At 49.9% G+C, this 18,055-nt stretch overlaps 1 protein-coding gene across 1 annotated transcript in view; it reads right to left on the bottom strand.

The window, feature by feature from the left end:
- Positions 1 to 15,113, bottom strand: part of MKNK2 (MAPK interacting serine/threonine kinase 2) — a 48,952-nt gene extending 33,839 nt beyond the window's left edge. Inside the window, exons 1-4 of the mRNA XM_063147198.1 lie at positions 15,030 to 15,113; positions 13,015 to 13,154; positions 1,763 to 1,844; positions 2 to 103 (exon numbers count right to left, since the gene is read on the bottom strand). Coding sequence (XP_063003268.1) covers positions 2 to 103; positions 1,763 to 1,844; positions 13,015 to 13,062 — 232 coding nt within the window. The 5' untranslated portion in view covers positions 13,063 to 13,154; positions 15,030 to 15,113. The remainder of the gene's footprint in view (position 1; positions 104 to 1,762; positions 1,845 to 13,014; positions 13,155 to 15,029) is intronic.
- Between the last annotated feature and the right edge of the window lie 2,942 nt (positions 15,114 to 18,055).

Here is an 18,055-nt window from a genome sequence, read left to right as displayed (position 1 = left end):
CCTTCAAATCGGCCTGAAAAGCTATCCGTGGCCCGGCAGCGTTTTTTCTTCTTGTTTCTTTTCTTGGCATTCGGGATGTCGATGGGTTGACTTGAAGGCATATCTATTTGACAAGGGTATATATATATATATAAAAAAAAGTTTTAAAGGGTTATTAAAAAAAATTAAAAGTCGCAGTAAGGCAAGCGTGCAGACCCCAAACCATGCAACAATTTCTAATGCAAGACCAGGAAGCCTGTGTGCACCCATTGCTGGGGAACATGGGCGGGAGGGTGCTGTTGCACCATGGCCTGCTGGTTCATCCCTGGCCGATGGCTGGTTGGCCACTGTGTGAACAGAGCGCTGGATTAGATGTTCCCTTGGTCTGATCCAGCATCAGGGCACTTCTGTTTAGAGGTGAGTCATGTCTTGAAGCTGACTCAAAGCTTGGCCCATAGACTGCAGGTGTGAATCCCGTCTTCCCAGATTTGGGGATTGGGGAGCAGAAAACATTGCAAACGTAGCCTTGTAGTGACTTGTAAAAACCCAGCCCATCCAAAACTCGGGTGAGGTGCCTGAACAGCCCCACACGGTGCAGTTCTAAGCGTTGTCGCGTGCCCAACGTTTGCGCAATGTCAAGGGTTTGCAACATCAACGTCCTTGCGACATCAAGTGGACCCCATCCCGTCTCCGGCGGCGGCCAGCCAAACGCCCCAATGGAAGGTCTGCCAGAACGGCAGAAAGGCAACGGCCCTCTCCCATTTCTCTCCTGTACCTGGTGTTCAGGGATAGACTGCTGCAGTTCCTGGCCCTGCTCCGTGTGACAACCTTTTAAGTTGTCACACAGAGGAGTGACATAAGAGTTTTGTTTCCAGACCCCTGATCATCCTCGCTGCCCTCCTCTGAAAACGCTCCAGCTTGTCTGCATCCTTCTTGAAGTGTGGGGCCCAGAATGAGAAGGATCTTGGAATTGTTGTAGATCACAAGCTGAATATGAGCCAACAGTGCGATATGGCTGCAAGAAAGGCAATTGCAGTTTTGGGCTGCATTAATAGAAGCATAGCTTCCAAATCACGTGACGTACTGGTTCCTCTCTATTCGGCCCTGGTTAGGCCTCATCTAGAGTATTGCGTCCAGTTCTGGGCTCCACAATTCAAGAAGGACGCAGACAAGCTGGAGCGTGTTCAGAGGAGGGCAACCAGGATGATCAGGGGTCTGGAAACAAAGCCCTATGAAGAGAGACTGAAGGAACTGGGCAGGTTTAGCCTGGAGAAGAGAAGATGGAGAGGAGACATGAAAGCACTCTTCAAATACTGAAAAGGTTGTCACACAGAGGAGGGCCAGGATCTCTTCTCGATCCTCCCAGAGTGCAGGACACGGAATAACGGGCTCAAGTTAAAGGAAGCCAGATTCTGGCTGGACATCAGGAAAAACGTCCTGACTGTTAGAGTGGTACGACAATGGAACCAGTGACCTAGGGAGGTGGTGGGCTCTCCCACACTGGAGGCCTTCAAGAGGCAGCTGGACAACCATCTGTCAGGAATGCTTTAAGGTGGATTCCTGCATTGAGCAGGGGGTTGGACTCGATGGCCTTGTAGGCCCCTTCCAACTCTACTATTCCATGGTTTTATGGAGGCTCTCATGAACTCTGGAGGCAATTAAACCAACCTTCCTCCATGAATCTGCTGGGGACGACCCTCCCTGACTTCCAGACTTCCATTTCTTCCTTTCCACCCCTTTTAGAAAAATAATAATAATAATCCAGGACAACAATGCAGCTCACCGGGCCGAGATGGGCATTCGAAGTTGAAGACAGACTCCAGGTGATTTGATTGGGAGAATTCCAGGTCGAACGGATTCTGGCCCTAGGTGGGACAGGCAAAAGAAGAGTCACATGCAGGAATAATAATAAAAAAGTTTAGCTACGAGACAAAAGCCCTTTTTTCCGGGACAGTTGAAAGTGATGGGAGGGGGTCTTCCTTACGCATTATTGCATTTCAGAAACTGGTGTGATCGAATGGGGGCAGTTGGCAAAAAAAACCCGCTTATGGTTCCACCAGCTCACTGCTGATGTTCTCCTGGCAGTAACTTCAGCAATCGGTCTTGTGAGCCAGGCGTGTAAGTAGACACTCATCCGGACCCCGTCTATTCGACAACGGAATTGCTCCTCATTAAATATAAACCCGAATTTTCATTGATTCGAATGTAGGTAAAGAAACTCACACTGCAGCAGCAGCAACGATTTATTTCCTGAATTTATTTATTTTTATAGTGAGTTATAAATGCGCCCGTGCGCATTATCGCATAGACGAAGCTACAGAGGAGAGAGGAGCAAAGCTATAAATTTTATATGCGGCGCTCCGCAGATTCATAGAACAGACAATCCGGGAACAGGGGGAAGGAACGAGGCAGCAGAACACGTCTCCTTCGTCTGGCTGCCCGTTTCCGCACCCTTTCTTTTTGTGAACCGCCCAGAGAGCTTCACATATTGGGCGGTACAGAAATGCAATAAATATGGCAACAAGGGAGAGCGCCTTTTCAGTGGTGGCCCCCCAATTATGGAATGATCTCTCCGACGAGGCTCGCCTGGGGCCAACTTTGTTATCTTTTCGGCACCAGGTAAAGACCTTTCCCTTCTCCCAGGCATTTAACAGCATTTACAACATATGCTAATTTTTTGGGTTTTTTATTGGACCCCAGAACTGTTGTTGTTTAAAATGGATACTGTTTTATACTGTTGTTTTTATATTTTTTGATGGTTTTGAATTTTGTATACTTTTTTTTTTTAAATGTCCACTGTTTTTAACTTTTGTAAACCGCCCAGAGAGCTTTGGCTATGGGGCAGTATATAAATTTAATAAATAAATAAATGGAAATAAACACAGGAATAAATTTGTTTTCAGAGGCTTTCTCTGAGGAGCTCTGCAGAGAGACTTCGAACGAAAATCGGGGCGAACGAACGAGGCAGCCGATTGGTACGAAATCGGCCAATCCCGTTGGCCTACCCTCAAAGCTCCGCCCACGTGTCAAAATCCGATTTAACGCCCCCAAAGACACATCGCTGTAAACTCGGACCTGATCGAAAAGTCACGGTAAATCGCAAATGCGAAGATGCACATTACGGCGGTTGAAAACCCGGCGCTGCGGCGAATAGACGGCTGCGTCATGTAACCTAAAACACGAGGCCTGCCCCCAACCAGCATCACCAAGTTTATCTTCATCATCACTTCCTTTAGCCCAACAAACAGTGACGTATTGACAGACAACCTAGTACCCTAATTTTTACCACTTTATCATCAGTAACGGGGAGCGATTTTTTTTTATTTCTTGTAATCCATTTTGCATATTGTTCAGGAGAAAAAAGCAACAACTTAGAATTTATTTGTTTTTTAACCAAGTCCTTATGGACTAGTAACTTGGGGATTTTGTTTGCAAGGCTTTAACAAAACCCCAGGTGTGCAGGCCTTAAAGTGAAGCTTCCGGCATTCAAACTAGCTTCTCAAGTCTTTGAACACCCAGTGAAATAAACACAGAGAACTAGCCTCTCCCCAGTACGCAGCTGCTGGCTCTACGGACAGCGTGTGACTCAGAGAAGCCAGCAAAGGAGGTCACTCAAAAGAAGGGTGAGGTTATATGGCAGAAAAAGCCACAGGCTAGTCTAACAAGCCCTGGCTGGAACGTTGTCCTGCCAGCTTGCTAGTGATCCAACCCATAATGAGCTGGGAGGAAACTGTTTATTTGGAACAGGCAAGGCGTGGAGAGACTCCCAAATTTGTCCACTGGGGTTCTACGCTCGGAGAAGAAACCACGTGCTCCAAGCAGGTAATGTCGTTAAGAGTTTCCCAGACCAGAGCTGCACATTCAGCAAAATTATCTGGGGGCATCCTTCCCGGGCTATATCGCTCCAGGAGATGAAATCATCAAGGAAAATAGGTCTAGACTACCCTGATGCGCTGCATTTCTACATGCAGGGATTTGTTCATTGATTCGTTCAAATCAGCAACTCGTTCCGAGGGGCTAGTTGTGTAGCGCCCTGAGAAATTTTGCTCTTCACGTACAGAAGGTGTAATTGTACCCGTACATGCGGTGGAAATGTGTCAGTGGTTTTCGGAATGAGAAACCGATTCCCTTACTGCAGAAAAAGCACTCTGCACATGCTGAAATGATTGCTTTAATAAGAACATCAGAAGTGACCCGATGCTGGATCAGACCAAGGGTCCATCTAGTCCAGCACTCTGTTCACACAGCTGTTGACCAGGGATGAACAAGCAGGACATGGTGCAACAGGGTGGATTCCCACATTGAGCGGGGGGTTGGACTCGATGGCCTTATAGGCCCCTTCCAACTCTACTATTCTATGATTCTATGAACAGCACCCTCCCACCCATGTTCCCCAGCAACTGGTGCATGCAGGCTTACTGCCTCAAATACTGTAGATAGCACATAACCCTCAGGGCTAGTAGCCATGGATCGCCTTCGCCTCCAGGAATTGATCCAACCCCCTTTTGAAGCCATCCAAATGGGTGGCCATCACTACATCTTGTGGCAGTGAGTTCCATATGCGCTGTGTGAAGAAGTCCTTCCTTTTATTTGCCCTGGATCTCCCCACCCATCAGCTTCATTACCACTTCCAATGCAGGCTGAGCAGAGATCTAAGAGAACTAAACTCAAGGTTGAAGCCCCATAGATAAAACCTTGGTTTTATATCCCATTCTATAACCCTGGTTTCCCCCGGGGGGGGGGGGGGGCGGCGGCTTTGTCTTCCCACCCCAAAACTGCTCAAATGCAAACCAAACCTTTCCCGTCTCAGTCCAATGTTGATCTGAACCAACCCACGTGAAAACATTTAAGGACAGGGTGCCCTAGCAATGCATAACCTTATTAACCAGCCGCCGAAATAGAATGAGACTTCCAAACGGTTGCAAAATCGGTTGGGGTAGAGGAAGAATTTTTTTCTTTTTTCTTTTTAAACTCTTTGAACCTCGCCATGGCTCTGCTGACTGGGATGTCTGCCAAGACTTGGACAACATCAGACAAGCCGGCCGGCCAAGGTAGAGGCAACCCCCCCCCTACACCCACCCACACACCAGCCACGGCCCAAAGCGACCTTGAAATTTCAGCCACCCCCCACAACAGATTCACACACAAATTGATGTTGCACGGCCAACACGTTGATCAGACCAAAGCACCCCAACATTGAAGAATGCCTCGCTTAGCATTTGCAAGTTTCATTAGAAAGAAAAAGAAAGAAAGAAGACACTCAACACATATTAAAAGGGGATCCAGGGAGAGATTTGGCTGTATTATTATTATTATCATTATCATCATCATCATAATTATCATCATCATCATTTCTATACCGCCCCACAGCTGAAGCTCTTTGGGCGGTTTCCAAAAGTTCGTTTAAAAACGAAATATACAAAATTTAAAACCATAAAAAAAGCCTAAAATACAAACAAAAAACAGAAATGTTTAAAACAACTATTCTGGGGCCAATTAAAAAACTCTGCACATGCTGTTAAATGCCCAGGAGAAGAGAAACGCCGGACCTGGCGCCGAAAAGATAACAGTGTTAGTGCCAGGCGAGCCTCATCGGGGAGATCGTTCCATAATTGGGGGGCCGACACTGAATATTATTATGATATGATTTTTTAAGAAAGAAACTGACATCTCCAGGCTAAAAAATAGCCCCCAAATCTGGCCTCTGCACAGACCTCGCAAACCTAGAGAGATTGTATTCAGCTCTAGTGTACAGCCAGGTTACTGGCAACCCTTCTCTGAAACTACTTTAAATCCCTTTCCCAGTAATAAAAAGCGAGTTTTCTTTATACTTTCCTGTATTACATTTATACCCTGCCTTTCCCCCTCTTGCAAGGAACCCAAGGGAGTTTACATGGTCTTCCTCTCCCTTTTATCATAGAATCATAGAATAGCGGAGTTGGAAGGGACCTACAAGGCCATCTAGTCTAACCCCCTGCTCAATGCAGGAAGCCACCCTAAAGCATCCCTGACAGGTGGTTGTCCAGCTGCCTCTTGAAGGCCTCTAGTGTGGGAGAGCCCACAACCTCCCTAGGTCACTGATTCCACCGTCGCACTGCTCTAACAGTCAGGAAGTTTTTCCCGATGTCCAGCCGGAATCGGGCTTCCTTTAACTTGAGCCCGTTATTCCGTGTCCTGCACTCTGGGAGGATCGAGAAGAGATCCTGGCCCTCCTCTGTGTGACAACCTTTTAAGTATTTGAAGAGTGCTATCATGTCTCCCCTCAATCTTCTCTTCTCCAGGCTAAACATGCCCCGTTCTTTCAGTCTCTCTTCATAGGGCTTTGTTTCCAGACCCCTGATCATCCTGGTTGCCCTCCTCTGAACACGCTCCAGCTTGTCTGCGTCCTTCTTGAATTGTGGAGCCCAGAACTGGACGCAATACTCTAGATGAGGCCTAACCAGGGCCGAATAGAGGGGAACCAGTACCTCACGTGATTTGGAAGCTGTACTTCTATTAATGCAGCCCAAAATAGCATTGGCCTTTCTTGCAGCCATATCGCACTGTTGGCTCCTATTCATCTTGCGATCTACAACAATTCCAAGATCTTTCTCGTTTGTAGTATTGCTGAGCCAAGTGTCCCCCATCTTGTAACTGTGCATTTGGTTTCTATTCCCTAAATGTAGAACTTGCCATTTATCCTTATTATCCTTACAACAACCCTGCGAGGTAGGTTAGGCTGAGACTCCGTGACTGGCCTTCGTCACTCTGAGTTTCATGACCGCACGGGGACTAGAACCCGTGTCTCCTGAGCCGCAGTCCAACACTCTAACCGCTACACCGCACTGCCTCTCTATTATAAAGCAAGATAGCCAAAAAATAATAATTGCAGTTGCAAGAGGAGATGTCTGTACGGGGGAGAAGTTGCACTAAGATAAAAATTAAAAAAATATCAAGGAAATAAGCTACTTGGGGGGCACAGTACCCTCTGGAAAGTTTATCTGCTGCCCCCCCCTGCCTTTGCCCCATCATGCAAAAGCAAGCAATAGATTCTCATTTCTGAGTTGGTCAGAAATCAGCTACTTCTGACTCCAACGTTGCACAATTGCCTTTATAACAGCCTTCCCCCACCTGGAGCCCCTCCAGGTGTGCTTGACTACAATGCCTATCGTGCCCAGTCACCCACAGAGTGGGGATTATGGGAACCGCAGTCACCCATAGCTGCAGGGTGACCAGGCTGGGGGATGCAGAGATATTGCAACCCGGGCACCCAGAACGAAGGCATCTCCTTCCGTGCCTGCACAACGTTTTCTTTTCCATCTGTTTTGAGAAGGTGCGTAGCAAAGCCGCCTCTCCAAGCGTTCCGTCCCACGGCGGTTTGCGACTCCGCCGCTTCGGTTTGCGACTCCGCCGCTTCGTTAAACAACAGCTCCGGAATTCCCCCACCCTTGTGGTGTGTGTGTGTTTTAAAAAAGACCCAGCAAAAACATTGCAGAACCAAAGCGGTGGTTACATAACAGGGCCTGCTCTGCTCTGCTCCACCCTCCCCTCCACCCTCCCTCGCACCCAGACCACGAGGTACAACAGAAGTTACATCACACCCACCGCAGCAAGCAAGCGTAAAAAAATAAAAAGGAGTACACAGAGACACACAAGGGAGCTGAAATACGCACGCGCTCAAATGGCCGACACCATAAACACAAGCCTGGCTATTCAGTCAGCTTCCCCCCCACCCAAATCCCTCCCTGTTCCACTCCACCACCACCCCGCTCCAACTGCACAAAGCAAGAGCCTTAATACTGCACCGAATTCAGTGCCAAGAAGTTGTGCTATTTTAAAAACCGCCCGAGCTTTGTAGCGAACGATCGCAGAACACACAGCCACCCCTTCGCAACAAAACAGAATCAGCCATTCAAGCGACACGCCAAAGAATCCAGCGTTGTTAGTTTTGTTTTATTTTGTAGGCCAGGGACGCGGGTTTCAGACTCGGCAGCCGTCGCAAGCCGGGAAGACTCCCAAAGCGTCTGAAACAATTCTAAAGCCTCGTGGAAAAATACTGGCAGGAAACTCCGGTCCAGGGAGGAAGGCGAGGCGGACCCGGCCCAGCGCGGTCAAATTGCAGAGAGAGGCCCCGGCCTTAATTGCAAGCGGGGATGCTTGCTGTGCCCTCATTTCAAGATTCCCCAGAGTTACATCCACATACGTGGTTCTCCAATCCCCCCCCCGAATTTCTCTGCACAACAGCCCTATGAGGTAGGCTCAGCTGAACAAGTTTTGCAGCCAAGTGACAACTGGAACCCAGGGCTCTATGCTAACCACAACACAGGCGGCTTTCCCTGACCAGAGCCAGGATAGGGCTGTGGGCGTTGTATCTGAATCCAGATGCATATAGTATCTGGATTCCTATTAATATAGGACAGGGCCTGTTCAGACAACACACTAAGCCATGGTTAGGTCACTAAACCCTTTGCATCAAATGGCTAGTGAGCCTATTTAAACCATGGTTCTGTAGCCACCATGGTTAGGAATGGTTCACACGACATGCGAAGCCATAACGTTTAGTTCAAACTGCTTAATCACTGGCCTGGTTCAGAAGACACTTTAAACCACGGCTTTAAAGCCATGGTTTAAAGTGTCTTTTGAACCAGGACACTGTGGCTTAGTGTGTCGTCTGAACAGGGTCACTCTGGGCTTTGTGGTTAGCTTAACCATGTTCAGCTGTGGTTAACGCTAACCACGCGCGGAATGGTTGCAGACAACACTTTTAACCCTTTTGTTTTTAAGTTTTCTTAGCAAGCCTAACGGGGCAGGTGGTTAGGGGAAAAGTGTGTCAGACGACACTGTAAACCATGGTTAAGCATCCCCTTAACCATTTTGTGGTTAAGCAGCATGGTTTAATGTGTTGTCTGAACCGGGCCAGTGAAGTATTTACAAACGTAATACTTATTACCAGAAGCAAAGGGATCCCAGGTGGCTCACTTAACTCCAACCTCAAGGCGTCGGCGTTACGATACCCCACAAGATTAACCTGCACACAGGCCCCGTGGCGGACATACCACAGGGGGGCAACTGCGGGGACCCCAAGTGAAGAAAAAACACTATCGGCATTCCTGCATTGAGCAGGGGGTTGGACTCAATGACCTTTAGGCCCCTTCCAACTCTATGATCCTACGATTCTATGACTTGCAAGTCAAAGTTCGCCTGGCACCTACATTATATGCTTTTAGACGCCAGGTGAAGACCTTTTGATTCTCCCAGCATTTTAACAGTCTATAAATACATTTTAACTTGGTGTTTTAAATTCGTAATTTTGCATTGCTGCTGTTTTTATCTGGTTGTATTTTATATGATGGTTTTATACTGTTTGTTTTATACTTTGAATGTTTTTAATTTTTGTGAACTGCCCAGAGAGCTCCGGCTATTGGGCGGTATAGAAATGTAATCAATCAATCAATAAAGTTGCTGCTTGGGGGCTTCTGGCACGGATAAAAGAATGCCCCCCCCCTTCAAATCAGGAGAAATGCTTTTCCAAGCCTGCCAGCATGAGGACTAGCAGCTTGGATTCATCTGTTTGCCTTTGAGTTGCAGAAAGGTCCATGTCTTCGGAATTTTAAGAGAGACCAGTGCTCAGAAGCGGGGTGGGAGCAGTTTTCAGCTCATTTGCCGCACCTTGAAAACAAAGGCCTCCGAATGCAAAACTCTGAGCTTAAACCCCATTTATGCAGCACAGAACCCCCCGATGAATTCAGCCCGTGCACAGCTGTGATGGAGGCAGTCTCCAGGGCGAAAACCCAAGTGGCAAGCCGCAACAGATTCTGCTGAGGAAGCCACGACTAGCCCAACCGGTCTGGCCGTGCGCCCAGGAGATCCAACCCTCCCGCGTTCCCAAGCGCTGCCAACCAGGACGCCAACATCCCATAATTAGGGGCACCCCGCAGCAACAGGATGTGAACAGACAGCTGGGAAAGGAAATCACAGGACAGATCCCATGGCTTTGAGTACACAGAAGATGGCAGCCCTGCGGGGAAGGATGAATAAGCAGGGCAGACTTTTGAACCTGCCAGGACACCGCCCACTTGGACTCAGTTACCCCACCTGTACAATGGGCACAGGGCGAATGCTGGCGCGGCGAGCGAGACGGTAGTTGAGCCTCGCAATTTCTGTTCTCTCGCGGGCAAAAGGCGAGAGAAGAAGGAGGCCCAGCAGCGGTTTCTGGCCGTACCCCAAAGCTGGAGAATCCCAAAACTACCCCAACTGAAGCACCCGCCTTTCCACAAAGCCCAAACGCCGAGTGACGGCAACTCGAATTCTGGGCAAAGAACAGCCAGATTATTCTGCAGCCTAGCTAATGCACGCAAATGAAAAACACATTTGCACAACAGCCAGTCCGTTTGGCTTCATTCATTCGGCGACGTAGTATGCCATTTTGTCAGTCGTAGAATTTTAAGAGGCTGTGATGGTTATTTTAATCGCGTATTGGTTTTAGAAGCTCTCTGAACTGATTTTATGTATTGTATTTTATTTAGGGTTGTTCCCCGCCTCGATCCAGAGGGAGAGGCAAGTAATAAATAAATTTCTTCTTATTATTATTGGAAGAGATGCTCAAACTTCATTCCTAGACCCCATTCATTTTGTTCAGGGCGCTCTCTCTCTCACACACACACACACACACTCACACCTTTGTCGTTCGAGAATCTTCCAGCACATGTGAAAACGTGTTGGCAATTTTTTATTTATTTATTTAAGCATTTTTATGCCGCCATTCAGCCAAAAAAGGCTCTCACGGCGGCTTACAAAAGTATTTCTTGACAGTCCCTGCCCACAGGCTTACAATCTAAAGGACATGACACAAAAGGAAAGGGGATTGGGAGGGAGGAGGAGGAGGAGGGGGAAAAGGAATCTCAGCCAAGTGAACCCGGCACCCATTTCGACTAGAAGCAATAAGGACGAGGATTATGAGCCCCCATAAATTAATTGATTCCTGAATCGAGTCCACACAACCACAACATTGCATCACTCTCCCGGTATCCCGGTGCGCTTCCTGGGTGTTGCCAAAGGCATAGATTCTCCACGGCGCCTCTGCCATGAAGGCACCACAGATTCACACATGACCTGTGAACTGCTGACCTAGGCCCAGCGTAGCGCCTACCTAGCCCTGCAGATGCCCCAAAGGAAAGCGGCCCTTTCTGCACACTCAGCAAAACCACGCCAGGAGTCTCCACGGAAAAGCAGCCGCGCAAAACCCTCATTAAACACCGAGGCGAGGGCCGTCCACAAAAGCATTTGGAAACTACAAAGGGCCGTTCCTTTCAAGCCATTTTCTAGCCCCAAAGCACCAAATTAAAGCCCGTCTGCCATTTTGCAGCGCGAATTAAAGCAAACATTTAGGACACGCCACGTGAATAATGCGCTTTGCTTTGGGAAGGGTTACCGAGCTAGAGTCTCTAAGGTTTATTTATTTATTTAAAACATGTATATCCCGCCCTATATCATTAAGATCTCAGGGCGGCGTGCAGATAAAAGCATACAGTAAAAAACAGTAAATACACACAGCTAAAAGCAAATTAAACCATGAACCAAGTTAAAACAATATATAATTTAAAAGCAGCAAACAAAATTCCACCTTGACTTAGAATATGCAGTTTCTCTGCAATGACCCTCGCCTCCTATTTTTTTTTTAATCTGCAAGCCCCTTGGGGCAGAGACCCATAGTCTTCCCGCTGGCCTAAATTGCACTGTCCACTGATAGACTATATAAAGAGGGTACATACTCCAGAAAAATCTGCAGAGGGATGGCAAGGTCAAAAACTTCTGGGTGGGGGAAGCAAAACAGGGAAAAAGGGCAGCCGTAATGTTTCCAAAGCTATACAACTTAGAACATAGGGGCCCTTGCTGGATCAGATCAAGGGTCCATCTAGTCCAGCACTCTGTTCGCACAGGGGCCAACCAGGGATGAACAAGCAGGACATGGTGCAACAGCACCCTCCCGCCCATGTTCCCCAGCAACTGGGGTACATAGGCGTACTGCCACAGAGAACCTCAGTTTAGAGGGCTGCTTGAGAATTCTCAATTTGGGCACCTCACTTTTTCCCAGATAACCTCCAAACATTGGATCAATTCACGTCTGTGCATTTATAATTTTATCTATTATTACATTTATAGCCTGCCTTTTCCCCTCTTCCAAGGAACCCAAGGCAGCTTAGATCGTCGTCATCCTCACAACAACCCTGCGAGGTTGGTCAAGCTGAAAGTCAGTGGCTAACGCAAAGTCACCCAGTGATCTTTACAGCTGAGTGGGGACTAGAACTCAGATCTCTGAAGTCCCAGTCCGACACTCTAACCACTACGCCACACTGGTTCGTGTGTATGGTGGTAAAACTTCCCGGGAGCATATATACTAAGAGCAAACTGAGTTTCGATCCTTATCTAGCCAAAACAGCACTACCCACAGGCTTGGAGAAATCCCAAGATTTGCAGAAATAAAACTTAAACCCCTAGTGGGAAAACCCCCAACAAGGACTGAGCGTGGTGAATGGCCACAGAATGCCAGCTGACCCTTGTGGGAGCGGGAGAAATGAAATGGAGTATTCTGGAAAAGGGCACAGTCAGCTAACAGGGAACTCCATCGCGCAACATCTTATAAACATCTGCAATACAACATCTTATAAACTTCTACCTACAAAAAGTATTTTCCTCCGCTAAGAAAACCACCTGTATTATTCCTTATCAAGAACCAGCCACCTTGCCAGATGAGGAGACCTGTGTAACTCCGGCGCTTTGCAGAGTTACAGCAGAAGTTCTCAAATGGTCTCATGGCCTTTTGCATTTGCAACGTGCTCATTCATTGCCACTGAACCACAAAATTCAGAACTCATTGCCACTTTCGTTACCAGAGGGGGGAAACGAAAGCCCCAAAACATGTTTTGAAAACCGGAATCAAATCTGAAAGCTGTCTGAAATCAGAGACAAAGATTTTTTAAACAGACACACACACACACCCCATGAAATTTATTGTTTGACTTCAATTTGTTTAAAACCCCGACGATCAAATCTTACCTTAAAAGAACGGTGGAAACCCTGGAGTTCAGTCTTTTTCTGCACCATGTTGAGGTTTTGAAAATGCAGGAAGGATTTAAGAAAAAGAAGATTCAAAAGAAGAAGGGGAAAATATGGATGGAGCGTATCCCAATCAGACCCTGAAGAAAGGAACAAGGAGGGTGTTATAGAGTTCAGGAAAAAAGCTCCAGAACGCGTTCAATAGCTTGCAACATTTTTTTTTTTTAAAGATAAAAATTCTCTACGAAATAAGGATTAACAATAAAGTCTCCCACACCCACACACCCACGGCTGCTCGACAGAGAAAACGTTTACCGAACCAAGGCACAAAGAAATATAAATGCAAACTGCGAATTTGCCCAAACAAAAATGAAAAAGCAATCCTCTCCCCCCACGTCAATGGGGGGAAAAAAGACAATGAAAGAGAGAAAGATTTGCGATGGTGCAACATGGAACACTTTATACTCGATATTAATAATAATATTAATAAGCCGTTTGTGCACTAGCGGTTCTGGTCTGAGGTCTCGGCGACGGAGGCCTTTATTACGAAGGGAGTCACACCAGATCTGTATTCCTTTGTGCAGCAAAGCAACCCAAGCTGGAGAATTATATTTAAGGGGGGGTAGTGAATATTTGAGCAAGTTTAGATTTTGGAACTACAGGGTGGATGGAACGGAGAGGGTCTCCTCGAAGCAAGGGGGAGCGTGTGCACATAAAATTACTGAAGATAGATGGGTTGGGGGGGGTGATAGATGCCCCCAAATCAACAAAGACCAATTACATAGAACCGCTCTGGAAATATTTGGGGGAGACCCAGGGATTTGGGGAAGGAAACTCAGAAGTTTGCACACACACACACCTCTCCCTCCCCCTTCCCTAAATCTGCAAAGGGGGGGGCACTGTGTTGTTAATACACAACCCCTTGTTTCTCCAGTGAAGGTGAACTGTTGTGCAACCCACCCCCTTTTTTTTCTTAAAGGGGGGGTGCATCTGCGGGGGGCCCCCCCACTATGCATACATCCTGGATGGAGGGGGCGTGATCACAAATTCCCATGAGCTCATTTTCTATTATTGCATGCATTTGCTAAAAAAGATGGGGGGGGGGCCGATTTAGCTGCAGACGTTCATATGTTTTTCCGGGTGGGGTGGGGGGTCATTTCCTTCTCGCCACAATCTCCTGGATGCTGGGGGGTGCGGGGGGCATTGAAGGGCTCCCCAGTCCAGCCTCCCTTTTGCTGCCACAGGGCAACACCCCCCCACACCCCCCCCCCCACATATGCCCGGGTGTTGCAATGCCATGCAAGGAGCTGGCAGTTGCAAAACAAAAGAAACGCAAATGCAAATGCAATGCAACATGGGGCGCGCAACCACCTCGGGAGAAGGGGGGGGTCGTTCCCACCCACCCCCCGTTTTGCAGAACTCTGGCTGCTCTTTGGGAGATGCCTTTGCAAAAAAGCAGGAAGCCAGAATGGGAAGAAGGATGGAGTTTCCGGGGGGAGGGGGGGCCCTGGAGCTTACGGGGGGGGCCTGGAGCTTACGGGGGCGTGGGGGCCCGGAGCTTACCGGGGGGGTCCGGAGCTTACCGGGGGTGGGGGTCCGGAGCTTGCCGGGGGTGGGCCCGGAGCTTACCGGGGGTGGGGCCCGGAGCTTACGGTTGTGTGTGTGTGTCGGGGCCCCGGAGCTTACGGGGTGGGGGTGGGGCCTGGAGCTTACGGGGGGGCCCGGAGCTTGCGAGGGGTGGGGGCCCGGAGCTCGCGGGGTGGGTGGGGGGCCGGAGCTCGCGAGGGCCCGGAGCTTGCCGGGGGTGGGGCCGGAGCTTGCCGGGGGTGGGGGCCCGGAGCTTGCCGGGGGGTGGGGGCCCGGAGCTTGCCGGGGGGTGGGGGCCCGGAGCTTGCGGGTGTGTGTGTGTGTCGGGGGCCTGGAGCTTGCGGGGGTCTAGACCTCCCCCCCTCTCTCCTCCCCCCCCCTCTCTCTCTCTCCTCCCCCCTCCCCCCCCGGAGGGGTCCCTGCCTTACCGGGCTCGGGCTCCGCAGTGCTGGCGCCACTGCTGATGGAAAAGGCACAGCCCGGCTCTGAGCGCCGCCGCCACCGCTCGCAGGGACGGGAAGGGAGGATCCGCCGAGGCGCCCCGGACGCCCTTTATATAGGCGGCGCCGCCGCCGCCAAGCGCCCGCCCCGCTGGCATCAGCTGAGCCGCTCGGCCGCCCGCCCGCGCGCCCGTCCGCCCAGGCTGCCGCCGCCGCCGCCGCCGCCGCTTGCAGCAGGGGAGGGGGAGGGAGCATGTGCAGAGAGTCTCCTGCAGCAGAGGAAGGAAGGAAGAGCTGAGGGTCCCTCTACACTTGCGTAGAGCGACTTTGACTTGCGGGGGCGGGGGCGGGAGAAAGAGAGGCGAATCAGAGTGTCTCTCTGAGCATGTGCAGAGTGCCTCCTGCAGCAGAGAAAGAGGAAGGAAGGAAGGAAGGAAGAGCTGTGTGTCCCTCTAAACCTTGCCACTGCCTCTTTGACTTTCAGGAGGGGGGGAGAGAGAGAGAGAGAGAGAAAGAGGCGAATCAGAGTGTCCCTCTGAGCATGTGCAGAGTGTCTCCTGCAGCTGAGGAAGGAAGGAAGAGCTGAGGGTCCCTCTACACTTGCGTAGAGCGACTTTGACTTTCGGGGCCAGGGGGGGGAGAAAGAGAGAAAGAGAGGCGAATCAGAGTGTCTCTCTGAGCATGTGCAGAGTGCCTCCTGCAGCAGAGAAAGAGGAAGGAAGGAAGGAAGGAAGAGCTGAGGGTCCCTCTACACTTGCGTAGAGCGACTTTGACTTTCGGGGGCGGGGGGGGGGAGAAAGAGAGGCAAATCAGAGTGTCCCTCTGAGCATGTGCAGAGTGCCTCCTGAGGAAGAGGAAGGAAGGAAGAGCTGAGTGTCCCTCTAAACGTGTGTAGAGCAACTTTGCCACTGCCTCCTTGACTTTCAGGAGGGGGGGAGAGAGACAGAAAGAGAGGCAAACCAGTATCCCTCTAAGCATGTGCAGAGTGCCTCCTGCAGAAGAGGAAGGAAGAGCTGAGTGTACCTCTAAACTTTGCCATGGCCTCTTTGACTTTCAGGAGGGGGAGAGAGAAAGAGGCAAATCTAAACGTGTGTAGAACGACTTTGACTTTCAGAGGTGGGGGAGAGAGAAAGAGAGGTGAATCAGAGTGTCCCTCTGAGCATGTACAAAGTGTCTCCTGCAGAAGAGGAAGGAAGAGCTGAGTGTACCTCTAAACTTTGCCATGGCCTCTTTGACTTTCAGGAGGGGGAGAGAGAAAGAGGCAAATCAGAGTGTCCCTCTGAGCATGTACAGAGTGTCTCCTGCAGAAGAGGAAGGAAGGAAGAGCCTGTGTCTTATTTTTGCCTGGACTCCCCATGTATCAGACTTACCCAACCTGGTGCCTTCCAAAAGGGTTTGACTACAATTCCTATCATCTCCAGCCAGCATGGCCATTGTAGTCCAAGTTGGGGAAGGCTATCTTCTACATTTTGTAAAAAGGCCGTTCCTAAAGCACGAGGCTGCCTTTCGTGTCTCTGCACGATGCCCTCTTGTGGCCTGGCCGCCTTGAAGCCAGACTCCTTGAAACGGGAGAATTGTACCGCCCTTGTTTGCACGGAGCATACAACTGAGTGCCCCATTCAACCCAGAGGAGGTTGCTCATTGCATCTCTGCACGAGTCCAGTCCTGGACTTGCTTGAATTTTAAAGGGGGCAGAGGAGGGGGGCTGGCCTCTTTCTCTTTCGCAATGGCCTCCTTCCTGACTATTTTTAGAAGACTCTCTGGGAGGCATAATTGGTCTAAAATTAGGGGGGTTCAGGGACAGGATTCATGGGGGTTGAACTCAATGACCTTATAGGCCCCTTCCAACTCTATTCTATGATTCTATGAATCCCTAACCCACCCACCCTTCCCCCATAACCCAAGTACATCTCTGTTCCAGGTGTAATTGGATCATCAGGCAGGCAGTCCTGCTAATGAGGCGGAGCTGAATAACCCGCCCTCAGAGGAGAGGCTTCTTGTCGCCACCCACCGTGAGTCTCTGCTCTCGCTCACTCCTCTCTCTGATCGGCAGCCTTCTAATTTTAAGACAGAAACCTGAGAAATGCTGGTGTGAAGTTCTCCCTCCACGGATGCTCCAGCTGCGCCTCCTTTTGCCACAAGCGCTGGTAATGTTGCGCAAGGACCGTCTCCTCTTCCCTTCCCCCCCCCCCGCCCTCCCGGGGAAACCCGAAACAGGCCGTTTCCTTTCCCTCAGTGCTCCATGTCACTCCAATCACGTACAGCCTCATGCCTCTGTGTGGTGTCTCATGCGCACGTGTGGGCCGGTTGTCCTTGCTTCGCTGTTAGCGCATCAGCTGTTTTAACCAGGGAAAACACTCCAAATCCTCTTCCTAGAAACTGGTCTACTGGTGTGCGGGAATTTAGCATGCATTTTAGCATGCAGTTCGGGGGCAAACTATTCAACTCTTAAGCACGGCGTTGCTTAAATTCGCAGGACATGCGCTTTGCTAGAAACAGCGTTTTTATGGAAATGATGATCGTTGACTTATTATTTAGTAGTAGCAGTAATAGGGCTGTGCTCTGCTCCGTTTCGGTTCCCTGAATCTGGAGCGAAGCGACCCGATCCGCCTCCGTCAAAGGCAGATCCGAATCGGGTCGGGGGAGCTGCGGATCGAGGTGAAGCGGTTCGCCTCGATCCGGAGCTCCGGACGCAGGTAAGTGGAGGGGAGGGGGGTTCACCTGGTGGCGGCAGCGGCGGAGCCATGTAAGGGAGGAGGGGGGCTTTATCGCCCCCATTTTGTCCCAACTTACCTGCCTCCGCCGTCCACCGCGGAGGCAAGTAAGTTGGGAAGGGGGGGGGGAAATCTCGATTTGGCCCTCCGGATCTCGCTCTGTGGAGCTGGGGAGGGTCGGACTGACCCGAAGCAGTTCGGGCCCGATCCGAAAGTTCCGGATTGGACCACAAAGCGGTTCGGGGGGGTGTGTGTGTCCGTGCACAGCCCTAGTAATAGTCACCATAAAGGGCAGTAGTA

This window comes from Elgaria multicarinata, chromosome 23 (genome assembly GCF_023053635.1).
Source record: "Elgaria multicarinata webbii isolate HBS135686 ecotype San Diego chromosome 23, rElgMul1.1.pri, whole genome shotgun sequence".
NCBI lineage: Eukaryota > Metazoa > Chordata > Lepidosauria > Squamata > Anguidae > Elgaria > Elgaria multicarinata.
The sequence above is the reverse complement of the archived record's forward strand: the minus strand, read 5'-3'. Positions and strand labels throughout refer to the sequence as shown.